The sequence below is a fragment of the Salvelinus namaycush genome, chromosome 18 (genome assembly GCF_016432855.1).
Source record: "Salvelinus namaycush isolate Seneca chromosome 18, SaNama_1.0, whole genome shotgun sequence".
Taxonomy (NCBI): domain Eukaryota; kingdom Metazoa; phylum Chordata; class Actinopteri; order Salmoniformes; family Salmonidae; genus Salvelinus; species Salvelinus namaycush.
The window spans coordinates 14875639-14902865 of NC_052324.1; the positions used below are offsets into that span (position 1 = coordinate 14875639).

Sequence of the window (27227 nt, forward strand, 5' to 3'; positions counted from 1 at the left end):
GCAGTTGCCATTCCAGGCGGTGATGCAACCGGTCAGGATGCTCTTGATGGTGCAACTGTAAAACTTTTTGAGGATCTGGGGTCCCATGCCAAATCTTTTCAGTCTCCTTTTCAGTCTCGCCCTCTTCACGACTGTCTCGGCGTGTTTGGACCATGATAGTTAGATGGTGATGTGGACACCAAGGAACGTGAAACTCTTGACCCGCTAAACTACAGCCCTGTCAATGTTAATGTGGGCCTGTTCGGCCACGATCAGCTCCTTAGTCTTGCTCACATTGAGGGAGAGGTTGTTGTCCTGGCACCACACTGCCAGTTCTCTGACCTCCTCCCTATAGGCTGTCTCATCATTGTCGGTGATCAGGCCTACCACTGTCGTGTCGTCAGTAAACTTAATGATGGTGTTGGAGTCATGTTTGGCCACGCAGTCATGGGTGAACAGGGAGTACAGGAGGGGACTAAGTACACACCCCTAAGGGGCCCCAGTGTTGAGGATCAGCGTGGCAGAAGTGTTGTGCCTACCCTTACCAGGAACTTCCCTTACCAGGAAGTCCAGGATCCAGTTGCAGAGGGAGGTGTTCAGTCCCAGGGTCCTTAGCTTAGTGATGAGCTTCGTGGGCACTATGGTGTTGAACGCTGAGCTGTAGTCAATGAACAGCATTCTCACATAGGTGTTCCTTTTGTCCAGGTGGGAAAGGGCAGTGTGGAGTGCTATTGAGATTTCGTCATCTGTGGATCTGTTGGGGCGGTATGCAAATTGGAGTGGGTCTAGTGCAGGCCTGTGCAATTCCAGTCCTTAGGGGCCTGATTGGTGTCACACTTTTCACCCATCCCTTGCAAACACACCTGATTTAAACTAACTGCATTTTTAACTGAAGATCATGATTAGTTGATTAATGAAGTCAGGTGTGTTAGCTGGGGTAAAAGTGTGACACCAATCAGGCCCCCAGGACTGGAGTTGCCCAGGCCTGGTCTAGGGTTTCCAGGAGGATGCTGTTGATGTGAGCCACGACCAGCCTTTCAAAGCACTTCATGGTTACCGATGTGAGTGCTATGGGGCGGTAATCATTTAGGCAGGTTGCCTTTTCTTCCTTGGGCACAAGGACTATGGTGGTCTGCTTGAAGCATGTAGGTATTACAGACTTGGTCAGGGAGAGGTTGAAAATGTCAGTGAAGACACTTGCCAGTTGGTCCGCGCATGCTTTGAGTACACGTCCTGGTTTTCCGTCTGGCCCTGCAGCTTTGTGAATGTTGACCTGTTTAAAGGTCCTGCTCACATTGGCTACCGAGAGCATTATCACAGTCATCCAGAACAGCTGGTGCTCTCGTGCATGCTTCAGTGTTGCTTGCCTCGAAGCGAGCATAAAAAGTCATTTATCTCGTCTGGTAGGCTCGCGTCAACGGGCAGCTCACGTCTGGGTTTCCCTTTGTAGTCCGTAATATTTTTCAAGCCCTGCCACATCCGAAGAGCGTCAGAGCCGGTGTAGTAGGATTCAATCTTAATCCTGCATTGATTGATGGTTCGTCTGAGGGCGTAGTGGGATTTCTTATAAGCAGCTCTAACCTTTAGCTCATTCCGGATGTTGCCTGTAATCCATGGCTTCTGGTTGGAATATGTACGTACAGTCACTGTTGGGACGACGTCGTCGATGCACTTGTTGATGAAGCCGATGACTGAGGTGGTATACTCCTCAATGCCATTGGAGGAATCCCGGAACATATTCTAGTCTGTGGTAGCAAAACAGTCTTATAGCGTAGCATCCGCGTCATCTGACCACTTCTGTATTGAGCGAGTCACTGGTACTTCCTGCTTTAGTTTTTGCTTGTAACCAGGAATCAGAAGGATAGAATTATGGTGAGATTTGCCAAATGTAGGGTGGGGGAGAGCTTTGTATGCATCTCTGTGTGTGGAGTAAAGGTGGTCTATAGTTTTTTTTCTCCTCTGATTGCACATGTGACATGCTGGTAAAAATGTGGTAAAACTGATTTAAGTTTGCCTGCATTAAAGTCCCCGGCCACTAGGAGCATCGCTTCTGGATGAGCATTTTCTTGTTTGCTTATGGCCTTATAGAGTTGGTTGAGTGCGGTCTTAGTGCCAGCATCGGTCTGTGGTGGTAAATAGACGGCTACGACTAATATAGATGAGAACTCTCTTAGTAGATAGTGTGGTCTACAGCTTATCATAAGGTACTCTACCTCAGGCGAGCAATACCTCAAGACTTCTTTAATATTAGACATCGCGCACCAGCTGTTATTGACACACCCCCACCCCTCGTCTTACAAGACGTAGCTTCTCTGTTCTACCGGTGCATGGAAAATCTTGCCAGCTCTATATTATCCGTGTCGTCGTTCAGCCACGACTCGGTGAAACATAAGATATTACAGTTTTTAATGTCCCGTTGGATAATCTTAATCGTAGGTCATCAATTTTATTTTACAATGATTGCACGTTAGCCAGTAGAACGGATGGCAGTGGGAGTTTACTCGCTCGCCTACGGATTCTCAGAAGGCAGCCCGACCTGCGCCCCCTTTTCCTCCGTCTTTTCTTCACGCAAATGACAGGGATTTGGGCCTGTTCCTGGGAAAGCAGTATATCCTTCTCGCCGGACTCGTTAAAGGAAAAAGCTTCTTCCAGTTCGAGGTGAATAATCGCTGATCTGATGTCCAGAAGTTATTTTTGGTCACAAGAGACGGTAGCAGCAACATTATGTACAAAATAAGTTAAAAAAGGAGCATGTAAAACGTCAGCCATCCTCTTCAGCGCCATCTTATTCAGATCATTGTCTAATGTGAACATCCCTTATCACTGCACATCAGCAGAACATCATTACAGTTACAGTGTATGTTGGATGACATCAGTACTAACCAGGAAAGAGCAGAGGAAGATGAAGGACACAAAGTAGAAGTAGGCGAAGTCACTGCCACACTCCTTCCCCAGGTTGCCTGACCTCTCATCACAGGCTCTGTGACTCAAACACGACAGCATGATCTCATGCCACGCCTCCCCTGTGGCACTCCTGGAGAACAAGGGTGGACAGACGGACAGAAATACCTTTGAGATTACAATGAACACCTCTCACCAAGTTATTGTGGAAGATGGTCACAGTGTACAACTCGGGCGACGTAAGATGTTGCTAGCTACATACAACCCCTGGCTTACAGAGTTACAGGAGAGGTAGGGGAAGGGAGAGGGCAATAATGTTGGTGCTCCGTAAAGCAGAGGAAGGAGTGACTAAGGAAAAGGTGTATTTACCTGAACAGCAGCATGAGGGCCTGAAGAAAAGTGCGGAAGTTGTTGTGGTGAGTGATGGCTGTGTCCTCGTTGAGCTCAATGTTTCCAAACACCTGGTATAGTAAGGGATCGATTATACCCACAGATCATGCCAGTTTCTGCCTTACACTGCATAAATATTTTCTTATTCAATAAAAAAACTAAATTTCACACCATTTTAGTCCGTAGGCGTGTATAAACCAATTATTTTGAGGGAACATTTTCAAGGAAGTCCAGGAAGGAAATGTTCATATTTGGAAAGAATGGATGCAGCACTCACCTGCATACCAATGATGGCATAGATGAAGAACAGCATCGCTATCAGAAGGCAAACATAGGGCAGGGCCTGGAAGGACAAGAACACTGTTCAGCAAAGTGCTCTAAATACAAGTAATGTATACAGTGTACTGTGTGTGTGTGTGTGTGTGTGTGTGTGTGTGTGTGTGTGTGTGTGTGTGTGTGTGTGTGTGTGTGTGTGTGTGTGTGTGTGTGTGTGTGTGTGTGTGTGTGGGTGGGTGCGTGTGTGTGTGTTACCTTGAAGGACTGGACGAAGGTCCACAGCAGGATACGGATGGTGTATCCCTGCCTCAGCAGCTTGATGAGACGAGCTGCTCTGAACAGCCTCAGAAAACTCAGATTCAACAGCCGGTCCTGCAGGACCAGAGACAAGAACACAGTCAACATTACACCCGATTCACAGGAGACAATCAAAATATGACTACATATGACAATGATGCAGACAAGACGACATGATTGTATTTGGCTGGTCCTGGTTCAGCTTGCTAAAGGAGGCCAAACAATACATACATACAGACCAGTTCACACAGTGCTGTAGCTTGTGTAAAGAAGGGAATGAGAAAGAGCAATGAGACAGGAAGGGTAGTCACTCACCGTTGTCTATAAGAGCAGTTGTTTAACCGTAGCAGATGGTGGGCACATCAGTGAATACATTAAACAAGAGGACAATGCAGAGAGAGGGACAGGGAAAGGGACAGGGAGGAACAAGGAAAAGTAAGAAAAATAGAAACAGTAATGAAATACAGAAAGCCGGTAAAAGCTCAGAACACACACTTAAATCAGTCAATGCATTGGACAATGATACAGACATCTGGACAGATACTGTTGGATACTGGACAGATACTGTATCAATATGAGTATAGAACATTAATAAACAACTACTACAGGACGTGAGAGAAACATGTTGAGTGATTCACATAGAAGTGCTCATATGACAATAATGACACTAACACACACACACACACACACACACACACACACACACACACACACACACACACACACACACACACACACACACACACACACACACACACACACACACACACACACACACACACACACACACACACACACAAACGGTTGGACTCTGAATTGCCTCACGTTATCAGATCCCATATCAGACATCAGTGATGAATCAATAGTGTTAACAAGCAGCTCTGTTCACAAACTTTCTCTCTCCCCCTCTTTGTCTCTGCTATCAGTCCTGGACTGGAGCCAAGACATCTTTGCTGAGATGGCTATTTAGCCTGTGTACAGGGCAGGTCCACATTGTAGAAACAAACCGTCTATACAGGCTTAGGTCTCTGCATGTCAATCATACTATTCTGCCTCATTAACAAGTAGTGTAATGTATATAGAGGAGAGTGGAAGAAACAGGGTTTGTGCTGCGCTGGACTCTTAACTTACATTGATTTCTGTGACCACAATGTCAGTTATACTTCCCAGCACTGTCACAAAGTCAAACACGTTCCAGGCATCCTTCAGGTAATTCTGGAACAAGAGGGATTGAATATCACTCACAGACTCAAGGCATGCAGTGCATGAATTCAATAAGTATCAAATCATTGATCACTTTTGCCATATTGATAGCATGCAGATAAACAGGAAGGATGATAAACCCACCAGCGGGCCGAAAGCAATGATCTTCAGAATGCATTCCAGAGAGAAGAGGGCAGTGAAGACGATGTTGAAGTGCTTCAACATGGCCTCGTAGAAGTCTGGAGCTCCATGGAACTGGTGCAGAAAGAGAAACCAGTGAAGAACAAACACCATTGTAAAGGCCTCTCGAGTGCCGCAGCGGTCTAAGGCACTGCATCGCAGTGTTGCGGCGTCACTACAGCCTGGGTTCAATCCCAGGCTGTGTCACAACTGACCGTGACCGGGAGTCCCATAGGGCGGCGCACAATTGGCCCAGTGTCGTCCGGGTTAGGGGAGGGTTTTCCCAGGGGGGGCTTTACTTGGCTCATCGCGCTCTAGTGGCTCCTTGTGGCGGGCCGGACACCTGCAGGCTGACAACGGTCGTCAGTTGAACAGTGTTTCCTCCGACACATTGGTGCAGATGGCTTCCGGGTTAAGCGAGCGGGTGTTAAGAAGCGCGGCTTGGCGAGTCATGTTTCGGAGGACACTGCAACATCAACATTCGGAGGACACTGCAACTCCCCAACTCGCCCGTTGGGGAGTTGTAGTGAGGAGACAAGATCGTAATCACGAAATTGGGGAGAAAAAGGGGTTAAAAAAATTCTAATAATAAAAAAACACCATTGTAAATACAACTCATATTTATGTTGATTTATTTTCCATTTTTTACTTTAACTATTTGCACATCGTTATAACACCGTACATAGCCATAAAATGACATTTGAAATGTCTCTATTCCTTTGAAACGTTTGTGAGTGTAATGTTTATTGTTCATTTTTTATTGTTTATTTCTCTTTGGTTTATTATCTATTTCACTTGCTTTGGCAATGTAAACATATGTTTCCCATTACAATAAAACCCTTTGAATTGAATTGAATGATCCTACTATATTTTCTGGTGAATGAGCCAGACTGTACTAACCTTCATCATGAGCACAACGGTGTTCAGGGCAATCATGATCATAATGGAGTACTCAAACGGAGGTGACACCACAAACTTCCACATCCGGTACTGGAAGGACTGCACGTTCTCTGGCATGTAACGCGTCATTTGCTTGGCGTTGATGGCAAAGTCAATGCAGGCTCTCTGAAAAGAATGAGATGGAAATGAACACTTACATCCAATGTTCTCTTTCATAATCGCCACCCATTTCCTCATTATCATCAACATGGTCATCAGCACAATCATTAGTCGTCAATCCGTTACTCTTTCAAGCATTGCCTTCATTAGGACCATTGCATCTGTATCATCAACTAAGGGGAAAAGCTTTTCAGAGGTAAATACTGTGCAGAAAACCACCAATATCTAACTAGACAGCAAGCAGAGTCTATCAGAGCCAAGTGCAGTGGAGATGTGTGAATCCAGAGGATGAATACATGGCTGGCTCCTCCTGGCTGTGTTCTGGTTCCAGTTAGCTGAGTCAAGTTAGTTCAGCATACTGACAGACACAGACAGAGGGGACATACACTGAGTACACCAAACACCTGGAACACCTTCCTAATATTGAGTCCCCCAACTCCCCTTTTGCCCTCAGATCAGCCTCAATTTCTTGGGGCATGGACTGTGTAATGAAAGCGTTCCACGGGGACGCTGGCCCATGTTGACTCCAATGCTTCCCACAGTTGTGTCAAGTTGGCTGGATGTCCTTTAGGTGATGGACCATTCTTGATACACACGGGAAACGGTTGAGCATTAAAAACCCAGCAATGTTGCAGTTCTTGACACAAACTGGTGAGCCTGGCACCTACTACCATGCCCCATTCAAAGGCACTTAAATCTTTTGTCTTGCCCATTCACCCTCCGAATGGCACACATACACAATCCATGTCTAAACTGTTTCACGGCTTAGCAATCCTTCTTTAACCTGTCTCCTCCCCTTCATCTACACTGATTGAAGTGGATTTAACAACTGACATCAATAAGGGATCATAACTTTCACCTGGATTCACCTGGTCAGTCTGTCATGGAAAGAGCAGGTGTTCTTAATGTTTTGTACACAGTGTATATCTATCTGTGCACAGTTGAGTCGTGTTAGGATAGCATACAAACAGACACAGGGAAACATATGTTGTTTTAGTTTAGAATAGGAATTGACGGAGATATATCTACTATGATTGCCTAATGGGGTCCCGGTAGACATGAGGTAGGGGGGACGGGGACGGCTCGCTGGCTTTGTGTCCGCCTGTGGAACCACAGATGGGGCTCCAGAATCAATCGTGGACCTGTGGACCTGTCACACTGGCCCTCAGCTGGGAGACTGTACTGCTGGCTCCACTGCAGCCTCACTGCCTCAACACGCACAACTGAACCCAGCATTAACAACAACAGCAGTGAGAGAGACTGTTCCTGCACTGAGTACTCAGCCTAATGTAAGGGTTTGGCAGTATGATTGGCAACATCTACAGAGCATAGTGAGCATAGTGAGCTGATGACCAACAAATCACAAATGGAGAGAGGGACCATTGAATAAATATTAATTGTTATTCCTTTCCTTTACTTCCTGTTCTGTAAACTCTTTCCTTTACTTCCTGTTCTGTAAAAAAGGGTTCCAAAAGGCTGTCCCCATAGGAGAACCCTTTTTGGTTCTGGGTAGAACCCGTTTTGGTTCCATGTAGAACCCTGTGTGGAAAGGATTCTACAAAAGGGTTCTACCTTGCACAAAAAAGGGGTTCTTCAAAGGGTTCTCCTATGGGGACAGCAGAAGAACCCTTTTTGGTTCTAGATAGCACCTTTTTTTTTGAAGAGTGTACTGTACCTCGTTTTTCTCCAGGCTGCACTCTGACATGGCCTTGTCTCCCTGCTCCTGGAAGGTAATGATGATCAAGGCCACAAAGATGTTGACGAAGAAGAAGGGGAAGACCACGAAGTAGACCACGTAGAAGATGGAGATCTCTATACGGTAGCCTGGACTGGGACCCTGGTCCTCAAAGGTAGCATCCACAGAGTGCTTCAGAACACTGGAGAGGAACACAGGAACCATGCTGTCATTATATGGAACCACTCACCACAACAGCCAAATGTAGTTAAACTACTACAACAAGTTTCCTACAGCAACTACAATATGACTAAGACCTAACTGGAAACGAGGACACCATTTCATGTTCTACGTCTAAAATTAGGGACTTAGTCAATTAAAAGCTTTTGTTAAAATGTAATAGGCATGTGATTAATGTTTAATGTTGATGATAGAAAGGTCCATTTTCATCAGCCGTGTTAAAATATTCCTTACAGTAATAGCCCAACTGAGAGAGAGCCTGGCCACTTAGCCCTCCAGGTTATGAGTACTGAGTCTGATTTAATGGACTTCTACCCTGACCTAAATGACTCACCAGTCCATCATTTTTACATATCATGCATCACTGGATTATTTAATAACATAGCTAATTCAATGATTTCATTGAGGAGGACAGAGGAGCCGGAATAAGAAGGAGAATTATGAACATGCCGGAAATTGCACAGACAACCCTCTCTGGTGTGCTGACCCGACAAGCCTGCGCACTTTGCTTGAATATGATATTAAAGACAATTACAGAGACTAGCACAGCACATTCTCAGAACATGTCCTCAGGGCAGGCTTGTTCACCCTCTAATGTTCTAGTACTGGCTCTTTCTATAATTAATGGGGCCAATGTGTGACATTGGGATAAATGTTTTAAAATGGTTTGAAACAGAAATAAAAAGGGTTTTCATGCAGTTCCACATGCGTACTTAGAGGAATAAAAGTGTATGTATGCAAATTGGCCCATAACTCCACCTATACAACATCATAGGCCCAGGACTATACATCATTTAAGCAGGGTTCATACAGACATTGGCAAATGAAATTCAAGGACTCTCAGGGACTTTTTCAAGCACTTCATTGTAATTTTCAAGGACCGCAATGTTAAACAATTGTATAATTTATATAATTATACAGTACATATAGGGCCTAATATAGAACACCCCCCAAAAAGCATGAAAAAAAAAGTGTAGGCCATTACCACTTTAAGAATAAAGATTTTTTTAGGCCATGCCAATGCATTGATATTCAAGTTATTATTACATTCTAAAATATGTGAGAATAATGTGGACTTGCCTGACTAAATTGGATGCATCCATGGTGATTTTTCTCCTAGCCTTTGTGGGCGACGCAAGGCACATATAATAAAGCCATGAACAGCGGTAACGTTAATCTCACCATTTGAATCTCACCACCGTTGTTTTTAGAATGGGTAAGAGACCAAAAAACAGGTTCCTTTTTTAATGGAAGGATTTGTATGGAAAGCCAAGTTGAAGACAACATTAGATGTTGTCCTCATAACTTGCACGTGGTTTTACCCCAACAAAGATGTCAGATTTTCAAGGGATTCCAGTACTTGAATTTCTGAGCTCCAATTTCAAGTTCAAGTAGGGCTACTTCAAGCCCCTTGTAATTGTTTAAAATTGCAGGTGTAACATGGAAAGCAAACTGTATTTGTCATGTTATTTCATTACCAGATCATGTTGTGAATAAGCACACTAGGCTGTATAATTTGTTGTCATTATATCCAGAATAATATCACGTAGTAGACTCGGTGTCCAATCCGAGGCACAAAAACACGTGAAAATATGAACTCAATACCTTGATGCTTTCTCTGTTAGATCTAACGAGACACTGCTGTAAATCAAATGGACAACAACAGATGATCACCATCAATTCGCTAGGGACATTAGTTCCAATGTGGATCCAGGCAAAGCGGTTTTCAACGGCAAAACGAATGAGACACCAAAATATTCTGGACATTCCTTTGCGATCACCTTTTTTCCAGCACTTGGGCTGTTGTTCCATCGCATGCACTATCACAACAGCTGTTCGTCACTTCACTGTTATTCGGAAAATTCCTTCCTTGATCAGATGATGATGTGTGAAAATATAAAAAATATTACGTCGTAACTAATCAGCTGGACACCAAATGGCATCCAACAAGTATCATGCATAATTATTGAAAATTATTTAAGTTTTAAGTATCAAGGTAAGGGGACTCTTTCGGTTAGAAGCATTCGATTTTGCAATGCATACATTATTTTGGATTTCTGTGCCCATGAAAGCTGTTTTCACCCCATAACATAAGGAGACAGGAAATGTTATGTAGTTACACTGCATTTCTGAGATCTTTATACAAAAAAACTGTCCAACAGCTAGATACAGGATTCTTACAGGGTTCAAGTTCAATGTCTAATTGAACTGATTTGTAACGACTCCCACCGAAGGTGGCTCCCCTTCCTGTTCGGGTGGCGCTCGGCGCTCGGCGTCACCGGCCTACTAGCTGCTACTGACTTTTCCTCCCCCTCCCTTTTTGTTGATTATTGACACCTGTTTGTGGTTAGGGTGATTTGTGGGGCTTTATTACCCAGCAGCCCGGCCTGCTGGGTGTGCGGGATTGTTGTGTGTACAGTCTGTACATTCTTGTGTGTCAGGGTACGTGTTCGTTGGTTTGTGTTATTTCGTGTTTCTCACTTTGTTTGTGGTGAAGCATTTGTTTTAGAGTAGCGTCGTGTTTTCACCCGTGTGGGGAATTAAATTTGGAACGCTACTCTGAACTCTCTGTCTCCTGCGTGTGACTCCTTTCATCCACGACACCCCGGGCATTACAGAATCCCGCACCAACTTATCGGAATGGAGTCAGCAGGAGCAGCGGCAAACCCACTCCCATCTATGGAGGAACGGGTGCTACATCACACTACCGTACTCCATCGCATCGGTTCCGCCATGGATCAAATGATGGAGAGAATGGACCGATGGGAGAGGAGTGGTCTCCTCTCTCCACCTGCAGTCTCTCCAGCTCAGGATTCCTCCTCTCCTCTCTCACCATCCTCCGGCTCCAGCGCTCTCCGTCTTGCGCTCCCGAGGGAGTATGATGGAGCGGCAGTGGGATGTCAGGGGTTCTTATTACAACTAGAACTGTACCTGGCAACCGTGAGATCCACTCCCTCGGGAGCGGAGAGGGTGAGTGTCCTCATCTCCTGCCTAATGGGTCGTGCTCTGGAGTGGGATAACGCTGTCTGGAATGGCCCAGATTCAGCGAAGGAGCACTACCCCGAGAGCGACTGTTTCATCTCAGGCAGGAGAAGAGGAGCGCCCAGGATTACGCGTTGGAGTTTCGGACCTTGGCCGCGGGGTCTGGGTGGAACGACAGGGCCCTTATCGATCACTACAGATGTAGTCTCCGGGAGGATGTCCGCAGGGAGCTAGCGTGCCGGGAGGAAGCTCTCTCCCTGGATGAGCTTATTGATATGTCCATCCGGCTGGACAATCTGCTGGCTTCCCGCGGCTGTTCGGAGAGGGTCCTGTGCGTTCCACCACCCAGCACCCCTGCACCCATTCCCATGGAGTTGGGAGGAGCCGTGCCGAGGGGTACCGGAGGAGGAGGCTCCCCCTGCACCAGCTGTGGTCGGAGAGGACACACGGCCGATCGGTGCTGGGGGGGTCCATCTGGGGGTCGAGATGGCAGGCGGAACATTTCTCGGTTACCTCAGGTGAGTAAGCACCAGACTCACCCAGAACCCCCTGTTTGTCATATGTTTGTCTTAATTTTTTTCTTAATTTTTTTCCCTCTTCCCAACATAAGGCACTAGTCGATTCAGGTGCAGCTGGGAACTTTATGAATCGCGGACTCGCCATCAAGCTAGGCGTTCCGCTTGTGCCGATAGATTCTCCTTTTCCCGTGCACTCCCTAGATAGCCGGCCATTAGGGTCAGGTTTGGTCCGGGAGGCCACGTTTCCACTGGACATGGTGACGCAGGGAGATCATAAGGAACGTATACGTTTTTACATTATCGATTCGCCTGCGTTTCCAGTGGTACTGGGGATTCCCTGGCTGGCTAGTCACAATCCTACTATTTCGTGGAAACAGGGGGTTCTCCAGGGGTGGTCAGAGGAGTGTTCTGGAAGGTGTCTGGGAGTTTCCATCGGTGCCACGTCGGTGGAGAGTCCAGACCAGGTGTCCACGGTTCGCATTCCCCCCGAGTATGCCGATTTGGCAATCGCTTTTAGTAAAAAGAAAGCGACTAAATTACCACCTTATCGACCGGGTAGGGATTGTGCGATAGATCTCCAGGTAAACGCTGCGCTTCCCAAGAGTCACGTGTACCCTTTGTCCCAAGAGGAAACGGTGGCTATGGAGACATATGTCACTGAGTCTCTGGGACAGGGGTACATTCGGTCCTCCATCTCACCCGTCTCCTCGAGTTTCTTTTTTGTGAAGAAAAAGGAGGGAGGTTTGCGTCCGTGTATTGATTATAGAGGTCTAAATGCCGTCACAGTGGGGTTTAGTTACCCACTACCTCTAATTGCTACGGCAATGGAATAATTTCACGGAGCGCAGTTCTTCACAAAACTGGATCTCAGGAGCGCGTACAGTCTGGTGCGTATTCGGAAGGGAGACGAGTGGAAAACCGCATTTAGTACCACATCGGGCCATTATGAGTACTGCGTCATGCCATATGGGTTAAAGAATGCTCCAGCCGTTTTCCAATCCTTTGTAGACGATATTCTCAGGGACCTGCACGGGCAGGGAGTGGTTGTTTATATCGATGACATTCTGATCTACTCAGCCACTCACGCCGCGCATGTGTCTCTAGTACGCAAAGTGCTTGGTAGACTGCTGGAGCATGACCTATATGTCAAGGCTGAGAAGTGTGTGTTCTCCAAACGAGCTGTCTCCTTTCTGGGTTATCGCATTTCCACCTGGTGATGGAGGATGAACGCATTAAGGCCGTGCGTAATTGGCCGACTCCGACCACGGTAAAAGAGGTGCAGCGGTTTTTGGGTTTTGCCAACTACTACCGGAGGTTTATCCGGGGTTTTGGCCAGGTAGCAGCTCCCATTACCTCACTGCTGAAGGGGGGTCCGGTGCGTTTGCAGTGGTCAGCAAAAGCGGACGGAGCTTTCAACAGGTTGAAGGCGCTGTTCACGGATGCGCCCGTGTTGGCGCATCCGGATCCCTCTCTAGCATTCATAGTGGAGGTGGACGCGTCCGAGGCTGGGGTAGGTGCCGTGCTATCACAGCGCTCGGGTACGCCACCAAAACTCCACCCCTGCGCTTTTTTCTCTAAGAAGCTCAGCCCAGCGGAGCGTAACTATGATGTGGGGGACCGGGAGTTGTTAGCGGTGGTCAGTGCTCTGAAGGTGTGGAGACACTGGCTTTAGGGGGCTAAGCAACCTTTTCTCATCTGGACCGACCACCAGAATCTGAAGTATATTCGGGCAGCTAGGAGACTGAACCCACGTCAGGCAAGGTGGGCCATGTTCTTCACCCAATTCCAGTTTACTCTATCGTACAGACCGGGCTCCCAAAACATAAAGGCGGATGCACTGTCCCGTTGTTTTGACACGGAGGATCGGCCCACCGAACCTACCCACATCCTTCCCGCCTCAAGGCTTATAGCACCAGTGGTGTAGGAAGTGGACTCGGACATCGAGCGGGCATTAAGGGCGGAACCCGCTCCTCCTCAGTGTCCGGCGGGGCGGAAGTACGTGCCGCTTGGTGTTCGGGACAAATTGATTCGGTGGGCTCACGTCCTACCCTCCTCGGGTCACCCTGGGGTGAAGAGGACAGTGGGGAGCCTTCGGGGGAGGTATTGGTGGCCTACTTTGGCTAAGGACGTTGGGTTTTATGTCTCCTCCTGTTCGGTATGCGCTCAGAGTAAGGCTCCTAGGCACCTTCCTAGAGGGAAGTTACAACCCCTCCCCGTTCCACAACGGCCTTGGTCACATCTATCCGTAGATTTCCTGACCGACCTTCCCCCGGGAATACTACGGTGCTGGTGATTGTGGATCGTTTTTCTAAGTCCTGCCGTCTCCTCCCGTTGCCCGGTATCCCTACAGCCCTGCAGACTGCGGAGGCATTATTCACCCACGTCTTCCGGCACTACGGGGTGCCGGAGGACATTGTTTCTGATCGGGGCCCCCAGTTCACGTCCAGAGTATGGAGGGCGTTTATGGAGCGTTTGGGGGTCTCGGTCAGCCTTACCTCCGGTTATCACCCTGAGAGTAATGGGCAGGTGGAGAGAGTGAACCAGGAGGTGGGTAGGTTTCTGCGGTCGTATTGCCAGGACCGGCCAGGGGAGTGGGCGAGATACATCCCTTGGGCCGAAATGGCCCAGAACTCTCTACGCCACTCCTCTACTAACATGTCCCCCTTTCAGTGTGTATTGGGGTACCAGCCGGTCCTGGCACCATGGCATCCGAGCCAGACCGAGGCTCCTGCAGTGGAGGAATGGGTGCAGCGCTCCAAGGAGACATGGAGGGCCGTCCAGGAATCCCTTCAACAAGCTAGTGGACGGCAGAAGAGGAGTGCTGACCGCCACCGCAGTGAGGCCCCCGTGTTTGTACCGGGGGACAGGGTCTGGCTCTCGACCCGAAACCTGCCCCTCCGCTTGCCCTGCCGGAAGCTGGGTCCGCAGTGTGTAGGGCCCTTCAAAGTCCTGAGGAGAATAAACGAGGTGTGTTATCGATTACAACTCCCTTCCTATTATCGTATTAACCCCTCGTTTCATGTGTCTCTCCTCAGGCCGGTGGTAGCTGGTCCCCTGCAGGACGGTGAGGTACCGGAAGTCCCTCCTCCCCCTCTCGACATCGAGGGGTCCCCGGCGTATAGGATACGAGCCATTCTGGACTCAAGACGCCGGGTGAGGGGCCTGCAGTACCTCGTAGACTGGGAGGGGTACGGTCCGGAGGAGAGGTGCTGGGTACCGGTGGGGGACATTCTGGATCCATCGATGTTGAGGGATTTCCATCGCCTCCATCCGGATCGCCCTGCGCCTCGCCCTCCGGGTCGTCCTCGAGGCCGGTGTCGGCGCGCTGCGGGAGCCGCGCGTCAGGAGGGGGGTACTGTAACGACTCCCACCGAAGGTGGCTCCCCTTCCTGTTCGGGTGGCGCTCGGCGCTCGGCGTCACCGGCCTACTAGCTGCTACTGACTTTTCCTCCCCCTCCCTTTTTGTTGATTATTGACACCTGTTTGTGGTTAGGGTGATTTGTGGGGCTTTATTACCCAGCAGCCCGGCCTGCTGGGTGTGCGGGATTGTTGTGTGTACAGTCTGTACATTCTTGTGTGTCAGGGTACGTGTTCGTTGGTTTGTGTTATTTCGTGTTTCTCACTTTGTTTGTGGTGAAGCATTTGTTTCAGAGTAGCGTCGTGTTTTCACCCGTGTGGGGAATTAAATTTGGAACGCTACTCTGAACTCTCTGTCTCCTGCGTGTGACTCCTTTCATCCACGACACCCCGGGCATTACATGATTAATGCTTGATATATGATATAATGACAATTTATACTGGACAGAAGAGTAATGTTTTATGTCACATGACTTTGGACAAATCCGTAAAGACAATAATCATGATAAAGGGTTAAACATAGGTTTTAAATCAACTCCTGAATTTGATTGAATATACAGTTGAAGTCAGAAGTTTACGTACACCTTAGCCAAATACATTTAAACTCAGTTTTTCACAATTCCTAACATTTAATCCGAGTAAAAAGTCCATGTCTTAGGTCAGTTAGGATCACCATTTTATTTTAAGATGTGAAATGTCAGAATAATAGTAAAGAGAATGATTTATTTCAGCTTTTATTTCTTTCATCACATTCCCAGTGGGTCAGAAGTTTACGTACACTCAATTAGTATTTGGTAGCATTGCCTTTACATTGTTTAACTTGGGTCAAATGTTTCAAGTAGCCTTCCACAATCTTCCCACAATAAGTTGGGTGAATTTTGTGCCATTCCTCTTGACAGAGCTGGTGAAACTGAGTCAGGTTTGTAGGCCTCCTTGCTCGCACACGCTTTTTCAGTTCTGCCCACACATTTTCTATAGGATTGAGGTCAGGGCTTTGTCATGGCCACTCCAATACCTTGACTTTGTTGTCCTTAAGCCATTTTGCCACAACTTTGGAATTATGCTTGGGGTCATTGTCCATTTGGAAGACCCTTTTGCAACAGAGCTTTAACTTCCTGACTGATGTCTTGAGATGTTGCTTCAATATATCCACATAATTTTAAATCCTCATGATGCCATCTATTATGTGAAGTGCACCAGTCCCTCCTGCAGCAAAGCACCCCCACAACATGATGCTGCCACCCCCGTGCTTCACGTTTGGGATGGTGTTCTTCACGCTTGCAAGCCTCCCCCTTTTTCCTCCAAACATAACGATGGTCATTATGGCCAAACAGTTCTATTTTTGTGTCATCAGACCATGCAAACCGTAGTCTGGCTGTTTTATGGTGGTTTTAGAGCAGTGGCTTCTTCCTTGCTGAGGGGCCTTTCAGCTTATGTCAATATAGGACTCGTTTTACTGTAGATATAGGTACTTTTGTATCTGTTTCCTCCAGCATCTTCACAAGGTCCTTTGGTTGAAAAACAAGTTTTAATGACTCCAACCTAAGTGTATATCAACTTACAACTTGTAACTTCCGACTGTATCTATGATCACCCCTTATATCTTAATATCTAATATCATCACATTAACTAAATTGACAGATATCAATGACTTATCAACAGCTGTAACAAGTTGTCCAGTGTAGGACATCCTTGCTGATAGCCTAGTTTATAGAAAAACCCTATTGTTCTACTGTCTGTCTGTGTCTGACTGTCTTTCTGTATGTCTGAGAGACACCAGGCCACAGCACATTCTCAGTACATATCCCATGTTCACCCATTCTACTTCCTGTCTGTCTGAGAGCCATCAGGCCACAGCACATTCTCAGAACATTACCCCAGGCCTGTTAACCTCCTACTGGTATACTGTTATACTGTCTGTATGTCTGTCTGCAGGCCACAGCACATTCTCAGAACATATCCCCACCAGAGACTTCAACTCTCTAGAGCTACTGAAAAGGAGCCTGGAAAGTGGACTTACTCAGGCCAGCCCTCTCCGGTGGACACAGTGAAGAGAGTGAGGAAGGCCCAAAGCACGTTGTCATAGTGGAACTCATACTTCTTCCACACCCGAGGCTGGGCGGCCACCTCATCTTTATCATAGTCCAGGAAATTACCTCTGTTTAGGGGAGAGAGAGAGAGAGACAGAGAGAGAGACAGAGAGAGAGAGAGAGAGAGAGAGAGAGAGAGAACAACTTACTACACACATGAACACATACAGGAATATGAATACTCAGAGACTCCTTTGATTAGGTTGACAAGACACTGTCCATGTGACAAATCAATAAGATACCCATACAAAAACAGATAATTAATGACATTTTCTTCAAAGATTTTCTTCAAGGAAGATACAGTATATATACAGCAGTATGTGGACACCCCTTCAAATGAGTGGACACGGTTATTTCAGCCACACCCGTTGTTGACAGGTGTATAAAATCGAGCACACAGCCATGCAATCTCCATAGACAAACATCGGCAGTAGAATGGCCTTACTAAAGAGCTCAGTGACTCACCGTCATAGGATGCCACCTTTCCAACAAGTCAGTTCGTCAAATTTCTGCCCTGCTAGAGCTGCCCCGGTCAACTGTAAGTGCTGTTATTGTGAAGTGGATACGCCTAGGAGCAACAACGGCTCAGCTGCAAAGTGGTAGGCCACACAAGAGTAGCGCGTAAAAATCGTCCGTCCTCGGTTGCAACACTCACTACTGAGTTCCAAGCTGCCTCTGGAAGCAATGTAAGCACAATAACTGTTTGTCGGGAGCTTCATGAAATGGGTTTCCATGGCCGAGCAGCCGCACACAAGCGTAAGATCACCATGTGCAATGCCAAGCATCGGCTGGAGTAGTGTAAAGCTTGCCGCCATCGCACTCTGGAGCAGTGGAAACGTGTTCTTTAGAGTGATGAATCACGCTTCACAATCTGGCAGTCCGACGGACGAATCTGAGTTTGGCGGATGACTGGCCTGCAAAGAGCCCTGACCTCAACCCCATCTAACACCTTTGGGATGAATTGGAACGTCGACTGCGAGCTAGGCCTAATCTCCCAACATCAGTGCCCGACCTCACTACTTTGAAGAATCTCAAATATAAAATATATTTAGATTTTTTTAAACACTTTTTTGGTTACTACATGATTCCATATGTGTTATTTAATAGTTTTGATGTCTTCACTATTATTCTACAATGTAGAAAATAGTACAAAGAAAGAAAAACCCTGGAATGAGTAGTTGTGTCCAAAGTTGACTGGTACTGTAATCAACTCACCATTACTGCTCTTAAGTATAAGAATATGTATAGCTAAAGCCTACCATCTGTGTTGATATGGCCAGTAGTCACTTTGCCACATGAAAGGTAAACAAACAAACAGGCAAATATAGCCTACAAGTCGATTCAGCACCACGGACAGCGATCACAAATCCCACGATAAGCCAGTTAGGTCCAACAGAGATAAGTGGAAGATGTATTTTTTTGACAAAATGATTGATGAAAAACAATAAGCAGTCTTTTTAAATAACTTGATGTTCCTAAACAGGCTTCCTACAAGTCACTGACACCTTTCATGAAATGGGCATCACACATAATGAGTCCAAACGTTTCACAGAAGTTGGACAAAAATAAGGTCCAATATACATAAAAAAGCGGAAAGTCTGTTGACTGTTTTGCTGCTTGTGATATTTTAACAAAACATTTGTGATGTACATAAATAAAGCAACTGTGTGCGCCACCGTTGGCAAAATCATAACCAAGTGAGTTACCACGAAGATCAGCTTTTGGTCGGTCTTAATTATTCCTAGTTGTGCTCACTGAAATTGCCATATTGGCGCACATTTTCAAGAACACACCTCAAATATTTCCACCCCTCCCACCTCGGCGCAAGCCAGCTGATGTTAGACAGGTAAATTGTCAAACCTGACGTACTGGCAAATGCGGCAGTTTTTACACAACGAAATTGGAAACGACGGTGCGTTTGCCTCCTTACCTCCAGCCAAAAATAGAGACCCTGGGCCGTACCACCACAGCTGCCCTGGAGGGGCCGCCATCTCTAGAGCTGTTACCGTTATTCCATGGTTTGCTATATCAATGTTAGGCCCAGTGCCTTGGTGCCAACTTTGCTCATCTGCCTTCTCCTGTTAATTTCAAAATGCCCTTTCTTCTTGTGCCAGGCTTGCTCAGTGTACTGTACTGTAGACCTACCTGCAGTCTTTCTCCAGGCTCTTGGACTCATCGGTGCAGTAGAAGAACTTGCCCTTGAACAGCTGCACGGCGATGACAGCGAAGATGAACATGAAGAGCATGTAGACTATGAGGATGTTGAACACGTTCTTCAGGGAGTTGACCACACAGTCAAACACAGCCTGAGAGAGGACACACACATATACACATATACACATATACACATATACACATATACACACACGCACACACATACACATACACATACACATACACATACACATACACATACACATACACATACACATACACATACACATACACATACACATACACATACACATACACACACACACACACACACAGAAACATGGGGCTGGGTTAGATACAGTACACGCTGATGACTCTGTGTCCTGACAACACTCATCAATAAATGAACACCAGTGAATACACGTGTAGTGTACATTGGGTCAGGTCAGATAAAGTCCTATTCCGTACCTTCAGCTTGGGTAGGCGTTTGATGGTCTTGAGGGGCCGTAATACTCGCAGAACTCTGAGGGACTTGATGGTGCTGATGTCCTTTCCTTTGGACCCTCTGCACAAGAAAAACACTAAGTTAGACAGCAAGCCTGTAAGGTCAACACGCAAATGCTAAACCCTGTGTGAAGGTAGTTGTATTCAGAAACTGCTAAGAACAACAATTGCATTAAAAAAGAGGCAAACCACTCGTGACCAAAGTCAAAAGCTTGTTGATGAATCACTGTTGCTTCTAAAAGTTTCATGAATGGAAAGGTTTAGACTAAGAAACAGAAAGCATTTGAAGAATGCTCTCTGATGGTCTTGACCGAACGTGAATGGAAATGTTCTTACAATCTAAGGAAATGGGGTTAGGAGAACGGTTGGTACTACATTACCATCTCCCACTACTAAAGACATTGCATTTTTAATAATACTTCCAAAATGATTTGTGTTTGAAAAATACAACAGAATAATAATTGAGGTAAACATTTTTTGTCAAAGCTGTAGATACCCTTGGTACAGATAATTGTTTGTGACAACCAATCACCCAGCCCCAACTGAGAATGGATTAGTAATCTCACTGTAGGCTCATGCCTCTCCATACCATTCAGATAGGTGTACTGTAGCATGTAATCCTGGATTACATGAGCGAATTGGACAGTTTGTGGATGTATAGCATGCAGAGTAGTTATCCCACAGAAATACACCTTCTCTGAGAGTTACATCTCAACACATATTTCTCCATGCAAATAACACTCAAAAAATAAATCAAGTACGCTCGCACTACAGACTGTGCATCAGGTTTCTGCAGAAGAACCCGTAACCGGTGGTACAAAATAAACTGTGACGTTTCTTTTAAAGGAACCAATGCTGTTTTCATACACAAATCCTGCTCGTTAAGCTGAGATGGTGAGACTGACAGACGAAAAGATGAAAGGACGTTAGTGTAGAGTATTATGACTCATGGGGAAATACAGGAACAAGAGATTTAATAGACTTTCTCAGATACAATGGGCGGAAAAACAGAACATCTTTCGAACCAACATGTGAAGAAGTCTGAGCAGAATCCCATTAAGTCTCCGTGTATATTAATGTTCCCTACAGACTCAGAAGAGCTCATGCTGAATCATCACCTTGGGGAGCTCTGAGAATAGCAATACAAGTGACTCGCAATACAGGCATCTCCAAATCAAATACAACAAAGTGATACAAAATACTGCATGTTATATCAAATGTAAAATAATTGACCAATGTGTGGTACAGTACACAAAATGGTCATGTATTTAAGGTCAATCATCCCATTGGTGAAACATGGAGGGATTTGAATGACTCCAATAAACAGTCGGCGACACATAAATAACCAGTCAAAGATACTACGCGACACTTCACATTAATAAATGTTATATAAATAGACCTATTCAATGTACAGTACAGTCAACAACATTTATATCACAATGTAAAATGTTCCAGCACCCATGTCACTCAATCCCATCTCTGTCTCAAATCTCGAGAGATTTCTCTGAAAAGTTGAACTCCTCCGTTGTTAAAGTAAATCCTACACAGCAGTCACTCATTTTCAACTGATAAAGACAAACTTGTAAAGATCTCAGCATCTGGTGAAGATGATTAACATGGCACCAACAAGACAGTCCAGGAGGAGGCAAATGGCAACAGAGAGAAACAAATCTGCCAGCAACCTTCATTTTCCCCTACCCTACCCTGCCCCGCCTCCTCCCTCTGTCTGCTGTCAGCTGCCATCACGAACACACACGCACGCACGCACGCACGCACGCACGCACGCACGCACGCACGCACGCACGCACGCACGCACGCACGCACGCACGCACGCACACACACACACACACACACACACACACACACACACACACACACACACACATACACACACACACACACCCCATCCAAGTGGGAATAAAAGCCATGTTGTAACTCTGGCTGGTATGCCCAACACAGCATGGCCATGTGATATGACGGTGAGGTTCCTCCCTCCCACAGCCTCCGTTACAGCTCTACTCTACCACAGCAGCATGCAACATTCATGCTCTGATACGCATTAGTCCAGCATGCTTTTTTTCACAGTAAGTAGAGCCCGTGGTTTGAGATCACATAACACTCACACATGTTAAACCACACATGACATTCTGATAGCTTTCAAAGGACGCTTGACCAGCTTGGAGAAAAACATGTGACTTGGGAGTTTCATTGCGAGCGCTTTGAGTTTTCTACAGGGGCTGGACGGTGACAGAGCTATGAGACGCCAAGACAGTGGTTAAATATGTAATGAGGACATCATTCTCAGGTACAGGTGGCTGGCGTGTCCCATATGTCATCTCCCTGGAAGGAGAACAAAACGGTCATCCAAAATAACCACCATGTCCTGTCTCAGCACGGGCTATTTTTACTACTACTCTAAAGGTAGTCCTACAGATGTAGGATCTTGATTTGACCCATTTTGCTACAGCAGGAAAATAATCCCTGCAGCAACAGGAAATTATTATTATGTGGATTATAATTCATGGACATTTTTGTAACGGTCGATACATTTTCGTTAGGGAAAATCAGGTCTGAAATTTCAAAGGGGAAATTATAAACTTCAGAAACCTTTTTAATCCTCAAATACACTACAAGTTTAAAATGTCCTGCATTGCAGGAAAGTTCTCCTGCAACAGGGTGATCAAATTAAGATCCTACATCTGTAGTTCTCTCTCTGTCAGTGGAACAAAACTGTATTATGTTTTAATATAGGCACTGATAGGGCTATGCTTGGTGCGTCTCCTAGGGAAAAGAGTTTAACAGAATAAACATGAATGTGTGTTTATAATAGCTCAGAGTATTTGACTTGGGCATAGAAGCTTGAAAATAAATACAAAGAGTCTACTGTACATAATGATTAGAATGGCCAGCATAGTTAGTGCTGATGCTGGGATTTGGGTCAATCATCAATTATGAACACATTTTACTTCAGCATCCATTTACAGTAAGATTGGAGAGTGCTCTTTAATTACTTGTTACTTTTATTTCTTTTTTTTATTCATATTTTTTTAAACTGAATTGTTGGTTAAGGGCTTGTCAGGAAGCATTTCACTGTAAGGTCTACACCTGTTCTATTCGGCACATGTGACAAATAAAATTTGATTTGAACACCCAGAAAGAGAGAGAAAGGTTTCTATTGAAAGCTATCAGAGTGACATGGCAAAGGCTCCTGGTCTGTAAAGGAAACCCTTTACTCATACAGGTTTAGTGATATGATCCTGGCCTAAGCAGAAGAAAGAGGGGTAGAGAGGAGAGGGGGTTCCCCACCTGGGCACACCTTGTGGCGGTCTGACGGGGGAAAACAGTAAAGGGAAAAAACAAGATAAAGAACACAATTATGGCGTCTTCCCACACATAGAAAATATGACAGGTACAATCTAAACAATACGATATGGGGAATGGAAATAGGCCTATGATGTATGAAATTGAGATGTTTGTCATTTACTGTACTAGTCTGTCAGTGACAGACAGTTGAATGCTATTGTGAAAGTGTGAGGAACTGATCCGACTAGAAAAGGCCCTCGCCAAATGGCAATCTCGGCCATAATGACACTTCTTCAAGGATGACTGGGTTGCAAAATGGCTTTCATTTCTTCAAGGCAATGTTCATAAAAGAGACCCAAAAGAATCAGGTTGTGTTTGTCAAAAAGACACTCCTGCCACTTGTTTTGGTGGCACAGGTAAGAGTGTGTTTCTTGTGTACTAGCAGACGTTTCCAACAGACAGAGGACATCTGACAGATGTGGAATGTCTGAAGGGAGATGGAACGGTGACACGTGGTCGTGAGATTCAAGGAAGCAACACTACACAAACAGTGTGTCGATGACACATCACGATGGCGGTACGGTTCATTCACAATGAGTCGGTGGATCACATTGACATGACAGGCAGAATGAGGCCCGGGGCATGCAGGGAGAATAATGTCCATCGATCAACATCAACACGGCTGGCTGTCTGTCAGAGTGGCTAGGAGAGAGTGATAGATACTAGAGGCAGTGCTGTAGACAAACAAAGTGGGGATGGAGGGTGGTACCGTATGGTCACTAAGCAGTCACCAATATAGATACCTTGATGACACCATAACAGTTTAAACACACTCTGAGATTCCATGCAGAGATGTAAAGAGCTCCTCAGCTCTAAAGTGGCGTTCTTTCTTACTACCTTGTATGAGTAGTTGCCACTTAATGAAATGTGTTTGGTGAGTAGGTCCATTTGTAATCAAAACATGAGCTGATATAGAGCAGTAGGGTCCTTCTCATCATAGCAACACATGTATTTGTCTAGTGCGGCCCTGGTGAATATGTAGTCACACTGAGGTGACATTGCCCCCTATAGCGGAGGGGAACATGGAACAGGACAGAGGATCTATGGTCAAGCAGATAAATATGAGAGAAGACAAGTGGACTATGAAAAGATGACGAGAAGAGAGAGAGATGTGTGTCCCAGAACAAAACGGGCCTATGGACTGAGCATAGACCCTGTTAGCTCACACAAACAGAGACAGGCAAGATGAGAGAGAGAGAGACAGAGAGAGGGAGAGAAAGATAGAGAGAGAAAGCATTACCCCATGAAGCTCCTTCAAGAGATCCAAGCCACAAGGAAACAGAAAAGGAACTTTGAGTCAACAGCGCACATAACACACACACACACACACACACACACACATTGCACACTTCACATTGTACACTTCAAACACAGCATGAAATAAAGCATTTTGTGGGGTTAATTAAACGCAATTACAATCCTTACTGCCAAACACCTCAACTATAAGCAAATAAACATGACATTATGCATTCCTATTTTCCCGTTGTGTTGTTATGGAACTAATGGTAGGTTCTGGCAGCAGCAGCAGCAGCAGCAGCAGCAGCATTACCAGATGTACAGGATAATCACCCTCAACCCACGGAGACTCTCTCTCCCGGACTAAACCCACAGAGACTCTCTCTCCCGGACTAAACCCAGTGTTTCACCTGAATTGACATATTCTCATTCTTACAAATAATCACAACAATTTGCCCAAAAACTCGTCCCAAAGACTGAGCCCATAATGAATACAATATTGCAGCAGTAAGAGGTAGCAGACATCATCATTCAGGAGGACATATTATATTGTGGTGATACAAGGAATTTGATTCTGAGGAATGTAACCGATGGGAAATGACAGATGAATTACAGCGCACGTAAATTCAACGGAGAAAAGTATTTCTGGGAAAGTGCAGCTTATCAGTTTCTTCTGTCAAATTTGCCTTGTGCAATTATTTTATTTCATGAAATGATGAACGTTACTAAGAAAATATACAACTTACGAAAATGCAAATGCCACCAGTGCGCCACTGACCACAATGAAGTCCAGAATGTTCCAGAGATCTCTGAAGTAAGAACCAGGATGGAGCAGGAGGCCCAGGTCAACCATCTGGACCAATCAGAGAGCAGGGTTAGATGGCTACAGCACACTGAGGTTGGAGCAACCTCCTATAGTCCACCAATGTATTCAATTAAAGTTCTCTCATTTAGTAATGCATTTCAATAAACACGGCATGTAGCATGAGGCCAGTACAACCATAGGAGTAACGGAATGAAAAACAAAGAAATCAATTCTAGACAAATATATCGTGGAAATCTAAGGCAGCTGCCCAAAAAGGATCTGAAAACATGTTATTTTTGTTCAGTCATTTAGTAAAAATGTAATTTAATGACACGTGCCTATCCTAGCGCTTACCTTAATCACCATCTCAAATGTGAAAACTCCCGTGAAGACGTAGTCCAGATACTTGAGCACCTGAACAGGAGAGAGTAAGTGCAAGAGAAAAACACAGCCAAGAGGCAATGCAAAAGTAATTATTCCTCTAGCTCATTTGAACAGCTGCCTGATCTTCTCCTCGCTGACGGATATATTTGGATGAACTTGGTTGTCACACCTGTTGTTGTTTTTTAAATGTCTAACTGAGTCAAATCAATTCAAATCTTATTGGTTGTGTACGCAGTTATGCAGATGTTATCGCAGGTGCAGTGCAACAGAGCAGCAATATCTAGCAATACAACAACAATACACACTAATCCCCAAAATTCAAAGAAAGACATGAAGAAATATCAGAACGAGCAATATCAGAGTACGCAATATATATATACACTGCTCAAAAAAATAAAGGGAACACTTAAACAACACAATGTAACTCCAAGTCAATCACACTTCTGTGAAATCAAACTGTCCACTTAGGAAGCAACACTGATTGACAATAAATTTCACATGCTGTTGTGCAAATGGAATAGACAAAAGGTGGAAATTATAGGCAATTAGCAAGACACCCCCAAAAACGGAATGGTTCTGCAGGTGGTGACCACAGACCACTTCTCAGTTCCTATGCTTCCTGGCTGATGTTTTGGTCACTTTTGAATGCTGGCAGTGCTTTCACTCTAGTGGTAGCATGAGATGGAGTCTACAACCCACACAAGTGGCTCAGGTAGTGCTGTTCATCCAAGATGGCACATCAATGCGAGCTGTGGCAAAAAGGTTTGCTGTGTCTGTCAGCGTAGTGTCCAGAGCATGGAGGCGCTACCAGGAGACAGGCCAGTACATCAGGAGACGTGAAGGGGGCCGTAGGAGGGCAACAACCCAGCAGCAGGACCGCTACCTCCGCCTTAGTGCAAGGAGGTGCACTGCCAGAGCCCTGCAAAATGACCTCCAGCAGGCCACAAATGTGCATGTGTCAGCATATGGTCTCACAAGGGGTCTGAGGATCTCATCTCGGTACCTAATGGCAGTCAGGCTACCTCTGGCGAGCACATGGAGGGCTGTGCGGCCCCACAAAGAAATGCCACCCCACACCATGACTGACCCACCGCCAAACCGGTCATACTGGAGGATGTTTCAGGCAGCAGAACGTTCTCCACGGCGTCTCCAGACTCTGTCACGTCTGTCACGTGCTCAGTGTGAACCTGCTTTCATCTGTGAAGAGCACAGGGCGCCAGTGGCGAATTTGCCAATCTTGGTGTTCTCTGGCAAATGCCAAACGTCCTGCACGGTGTTGGGCTGTAAGCACAACCCCCACCTGTGAACGTCGGGCCCTCATACCACCCTCATGGAGTCTGTTTCTGACCGTTTAAGCAGACACATGCACATTTGTGGCCTGCTGGAGGTCATTTTGCAGGGCTCTGGCAGTGCACCTCCTTGCACTAAGGCGGAGGTAGCGGTCCTGCTGCTGGGTTGTTGCCCTCCTACGGCCTCCTTCACGTCTCCTGATGTACTGGCCTGTCTCCTGGTAGCGCCTCCATGCTCTGGACACTACGCTGACAGACACAGCAAACCTTTTTGCCACAGCTCGCATTGATGTGCCATCTTGGATGAACTGCACTACCTGAGCCACTTGTGTGGGTTGTAGACTC

General features: G+C 45.9%; 1 protein-coding gene across 1 annotated transcript in view; it reads right to left on the reverse strand.

Annotated features, from left to right (window-relative positions):
• Positions 1–27227, reverse strand: part of cacna1ba (calcium channel, voltage-dependent, N type, alpha 1B subunit, a) — a 147223-nt gene that overhangs the window by 15838 nt on the left and 104158 nt on the right. The window contains exons 24-37 of the mRNA XM_039013923.1: positions 25564–25623; positions 25151–25257; positions 19770–19866; positions 19293–19453; positions 17078–17215; positions 7961–8162; positions 6127–6291; positions 5191–5301; positions 4975–5058; positions 4159–4164; positions 3802–3918; positions 3548–3613; positions 3250–3341; positions 2863–3013 (exon numbers count right to left, since the gene is read on the reverse strand). Of these exons, the coding sequence (XP_038869851.1) occupies positions 2863–3013; positions 3250–3341; positions 3548–3613; positions 3802–3918; positions 4159–4164; positions 4975–5058; positions 5191–5301; positions 6127–6291; positions 7961–8162; positions 17078–17215; positions 19293–19453; positions 19770–19866; positions 25151–25257; positions 25564–25623 (1557 nt within the window). The remainder of the gene's footprint in view (positions 1–2862; positions 3014–3249; positions 3342–3547; positions 3614–3801; positions 3919–4158; positions 4165–4974; positions 5059–5190; positions 5302–6126; positions 6292–7960; positions 8163–17077; positions 17216–19292; positions 19454–19769; positions 19867–25150; positions 25258–25563; positions 25624–27227) is intronic.